The sequence below is a fragment of the Abrus precatorius genome, unplaced genomic scaffold (assembly GCF_003935025.1).
Source record: "Abrus precatorius isolate BTA unplaced genomic scaffold, Abrus_2018 Scaffold11, whole genome shotgun sequence".
NCBI lineage: Eukaryota > Viridiplantae > Streptophyta > Magnoliopsida > Fabales > Fabaceae > Abrus > Abrus precatorius.
The window spans coordinates 1399296-1404135 of NW_020874303.1; the positions used below are offsets into that span (position 1 = coordinate 1399296).

The following is a 4840-nucleotide window of genomic DNA, read 5'->3' on the forward strand; positions in this document are numbered from 1 at the left end:
TAGTTCAGAACTTGGATCAATTGCAAAAACTCTATATAATTCAAGCTTTGATAGAAGATCTCGGGGAAGGTGGTTTCTTCTATAATCTTGAATATGCCCACAGATGGTTATTTGACACACTAATTTTTTGCACATCCAATATAAAATTTTAAAACATTTTGAGAATTGGAAAGTAAAATTATAAAGTTTACTAATTTCACTAACTCATCCATACACCACTTAACATGCTAGACTCTTATGAATGCGGAACACAACTAGGTCCACCAAATTAATGCATCGAAAGCTTTGAAGAGCATAGAAGTACTAACGAAAAAAATAATAAAATTCCAAGAAAAAATTGGAGAATTCCAAGATAGTAAATAGAATTCGAAGAATTGAAGTAGTGGAGCAATCAATGATGAAATTAATTTGGATATCCTCGAGAAATTGGGAAGCTGAAAAGGTGGGTGATATGTGAACTGTAACCAACATATCTGTGCTTTTTATATAAACCAAGGTAGACCTTCACATTTTCATCCTTTGCCAAAAGCCTCTCCATCTCATTATTCTTTGCATTGTAAGCGAGAAAGAAAGTTGGGATTGGTTTTAAGTAAAAATGGGTTGGCGCAGATTCCTCTTCATTGTTATTAATGTCCTTCAATTAATTGTCACCGTGGCTTCATTTTTTGGTTGAAAAATGTTGTAGCAATCTGGAGGATCCACAGTGTTATTTAGTAATATGTAGTTTGGAGCAAGGGCTACTTTTCTTGTTTTGTTTAATTTTAAGTTTATTCTCTGTAATGGAGCAATGAATATGAAAGCTTGACTTCTTTAGATTTGCGTTAGAAACTGTTCTCCCCCTTTTTCCATGTTTGCCTTTTCATTTGTTTGAGTGTAAAATGAATTTAGCTCGCGTGAAAATCTCTGTATTGAATATCTGAATTTGAATTTTGAAACGAGTGAAGATCATTATTGTACAAATACTTGGGTTAAACAAGTCATATTATAGACACATCTACAAAATTTCAGAACTTAACATTAGCTACATAGCCAACAATAATAATTGTAAAGGAACATGGATGCTCACAGATGCAGAAATTCCACGTTACCACAGCCCGGTCAAACAGTTAATCTGTGTAAATCATATATAGCGTTTGTGGATTTGTTTAAATGCCTTTTAAATGCTTATAAATCTACTTTTTCTTCAATGCCATTGCTTTAAGCTTTTTCGTTGACATCCACATTTACAAGTTCTCTAATATGCTTTCAAGCATGCTAAATCTTAGATTAAACTTTTGCCTTCGGTTTTTGCTTTCTATTCAATTTTTCACCCTTATTAATCCATTGAAATTCCATGGCTATTGTCTTTTCTGCTCTCACAATGGCTGCTAAAGAAGACCAAGCTACCTGTGTTTTTTTGGACATACAAGACAACTTCTTTAATGCTCCTTATATCATAATCATAATTCTGTACAAGACAATTATATATCAATTTCTTTTTTTATATCATAATGTTATATACATAGTTAAAAGATAATGACTGAAATTATGATAAAAGGTACATATCCATATAAAAAAACTAAGTTGTTAAAATATAATAACCCGTTGATTTTACAGTTAAAGCTACATCCTTAACAGTCACTCTTTTATGCCTTTTGGAAGGTTTCCTTGCTTGCAGATACCGTCTCATTCGACAATCAAATTTATCTTTCCTCAACAGCATAAAAGAAGCTTGATATATCCATTTGATATGGCTATAAAGCCAAAATATCGAAAATGTAAATTTATAACATGGAAATGCCCAGAGCCAACTCCTATAAGAATTCATGAATAAACAAGCAGCCTGAAATTCTACACTCAGATCAACCTATAATATAAAGAACCTAACAAGTATTTTACACATTTTAACATGGGTATGTGACAAAAAGATTCTTGCCTCGAACAAATATCAATACATAGGATCAAAGTCATTCTTTCTGGAATCCTACCTTTCAATCTTACCTTTTCCAAACCATTCCTCCATCTCTTCATCGTCAGTATTTTGATTATCAGCAGAACAAAACTCATCATCAGTACTATGGTTATCAGAAGAACAAAACTCATCATCAGTTTCACCTTGCCATAAAGGCCTTGTGCACCGATTTGGCAACTCTTTCTTGTATGCTTCTCTCTTTTGTGCCTCAGACAACTCAGTCTTACCTCCAGTAATACGAAAATCTACAAACTGAGAAGGGTCATTTGACTTGCTTAAGAATTTGCTATTTTCATTTCTCTCCTCTACAAATCTCCACATAGGTGAATCTCTCTTCTTGTTCATTCTTTCAAACACCATTGGTGATTTGTCTCTACTATCATCCTGGTGTACCACAAAAGTGAATTTGCTATTCTTATGGTGGTCTTCATCTTCTTGTTGAGGTTGAAGAGAAGAGTTTGAAGCCTTTGACACTATCGGTCGTCTATGATCACATTTCAGGCAAACCATGTTTCTTCTGAAATTAAGGTAGTTGCACCTACACAAATAGGGTTTCAATCATCTCAATAGCAAGCAAATACAAAAAGACTGCGGTCATTTTTCACATCAACTGAAACAAAATAAAAGATATCTATGAAGAACCTACGAGTCACATTCCCACTCCCCCGGATTAAGGTGACGGTTGGAAGGTCTCTCTTTGCATTGTAAACATCTTGTATTTCTTGCAAAATTTAGGAAGTTGCATCTGCATAAATCAAATATGATCATAATTAGAAATTAAATATTAGTGTCAAATAATGTTACATGAAATTGACAGTCACTACTTATTGCATATCCAGTCTCCCTTCTTCAAAGGTAGGTGATTGTTATCCTCTTGCAATTGCTTGATTCTTTCCTCAAAGAAGCAGTCACAGCGCAAGCACTTGATATTTCTTGCAAAGTTGATGAAATTGCATCTAGACAAAGAAAGATAAAAATGAAAACCTAAACAAATGCAGGAGAAAATAGTACAAGATTTAACACAAAATAATTACAAAGTGGAAATTAAGCTCTACTTGGGGCAAACCCAGTCTCCTTGCTTCATTGGAACATCTATTTTGCCCTTGTTTTGCGGATTGAGATGCACATGTCCAATGGCAACCCTTGTTGTGTCTGGAAAATTAGAATTTTCGTCTTCAGCACTATGCTCTACTATTTCTTTCAGCAGTCTTCTAACAGATTCTTCTACCTTTCTAGTTAGACATGATTTGTTCTCCACTGAACCAATAACGGGGTCAAGCCCATGAGTCAAAATGATGCGCATAACATCCACTGTTCTTCCACCTTCATCTTCACGTGCCTTCACAAATGCCCTTTCACAGTCCCCCCTCAAATTGCAAGCGCTGCATACCTGATCAAAGCACCAGTCATACAACTTCTAGTTACTGATTTAAGGCAAGGAAAAAATTTTGGAGAGAAAGTTGCGAAATATAAAATAAACAAAAGTAAATGATTATAGAAACTCAGGTCATCACTTACATTTCCCTCATCAATACCCACATATGCTCTCAGGCGCTTTCCTGAGTTGATCACTTTCCTATCTAAGCTCGGACATCCAAATGCCACAGTAACTCCAATATCTTTTCGAGACAAGAATCTGAGAGCAAAGTCAATTGTAAAATACACTTGTGGATAAATATTGTTTTCCCTCACAACAAGGAATTTACTAAAAAAAAAAACTAGTGCCTGAATTACCATTGCCACTTAAAATACCGTTAAATCACCAATATAAAAATGAGTTCATTATCAAGACACTCATTCGAATCCTTAAGTCCACAAAAAGGACAGAGGAGGAGTGGATTCAGTACTAAAAATTCCTATCTACACATACGGCAGCTCTCATACCCAAACCCTTGCTGACTTGAGCGTTGGAGTGTTTTTACAAGAACACACTCCCCTTCAGCCCACGGCGTTGAAGAACCACCGCAAGATAAGAGAAACCGTTGCAGTGTATTGTGTTCAGGCCTTACCCCTACTTAGGTACTGAACAAAATGTACCCAAAAATCATCATTGTGATTATTAAGGTGATTTAAAGCGTGAACAGAAGGGGGAAATTTCGTGATTTGTTAATCGAAACTAATTGCCATTACACTGCATGTCAGAGTTCTAAACTCAAACACCTTGCATGCACAACTTAAAAATCATGACAAAATCTTTCGCGAACAGAATAAACTAGCAATATTACACAAATACAAACAAGTGTTTTCGCTTTTGCTTTATACCTTAGAAGATGAAAGTGGTCTCTACCAAAATTGAGGGAAGCGGTTCTAACAAGATTAGAATCTTTAGCAGTAAATTGAAATGGGTTTCCTTGAAAGTGTCCTTTATTGAGCAAGCACTTCATGAATTCGACCCATTCAGGCCAAGGATGCAGAATCTGAAGCTTGTGTGGTTCTTCCCTTTCGACAAAGTGTAGCTTCGAAGATGGAGAGAAAGTGGTACTGTGAATTGGTGAGCAACTGAGCAACGCGGGATCCAAACCCGTGTGACAACGTTTCCAAACGTTTCGGAGCATACTACGTTACGTTCGGAGTTACTTCTGTTGCACCAAACTAAATTTTTGAGAGGAAACACAATGATTTTTCCATTGTAAGATATTTTTTTAAAAGAGTAAAACCTAAATCATGCTTCTTTTCAGTGTTTGATTTTACAATAATTTTACTTCACTGTTGGGTTTTATAAGACTTATCCATTTTTTTATTACATAATTTTAATAATTTTAAGCATTAAAGGGAATAAAATATTATAATATTTTATAAAATCAAACAGTAAAATATTATTTTTATAAAATTAGATAGTAAAATAAATAATACTTCTATTTTGGAGAGTAAAATAATTATTTATATAAT

General features: G+C 34.5%; 1 protein-coding gene across 3 annotated transcripts; it reads right to left on the reverse strand.

Annotated features, from left to right (window-relative positions):
- Positions 1-1856: 1856 nt before the first annotated feature.
- On the reverse strand, positions 1857-4526 carry LOC113855259 (zinc finger protein VAR3, chloroplastic-like). 3 transcript variants are annotated; one of them, XM_027486820.1, is made up of 6 exons: positions 4214-4526; positions 3470-3587; positions 3007-3341; positions 2776-2907; positions 2598-2696; positions 1857-2489 (listed from the first exon to the last, which is right to left on the reverse strand). In XM_027486820.1, exons 1-6 carry the CDS (start codon positions 4504-4506, stop codon positions 1964-1966), a joined length of 1503 nt encoding a protein of 500 aa, XP_027342621.1. In that variant the 5' UTR covers positions 4507-4526; the 3' UTR covers positions 1857-1963. The 3 variants fall into 3 exon arrangements, with proteins under 3 accessions (XP_027342621.1, XP_027342620.1, XP_027342622.1); XM_027486819.1 differs by having other exon boundaries at positions 3007-3368; XM_027486821.1 differs by having other exon boundaries at positions 3007-3368; positions 3470-3973; positions 4214-4335.
- Positions 4527-4840: the final 314 nt, after the last annotated feature.

Excerpts from the sequence above, each read along its gene's own strand:
- LOC113855259 (XM_027486819.1), bottom strand. The coding sequence starts at position 4,506 with ATGCTCCGAAACGTTTGGAAACGTTGTCACACGGGTTTGGATCCCGCG. Across the intron at positions 3,588-4,213 it reads GACCACTTTCATCTTCTAAG|ATTCTTGTCTCGAAAAGATA; the intron begins GTATAAAGCAAA and ends CTTTGCTCTCAG. Across the intron at positions 3,369-3,469 it reads TGGGTATTGATGAGGGAAAT|AAGTTGTATGACTGGTGCTT; the intron begins GTAAGTGATGAC and ends ATCAGTAACTAG.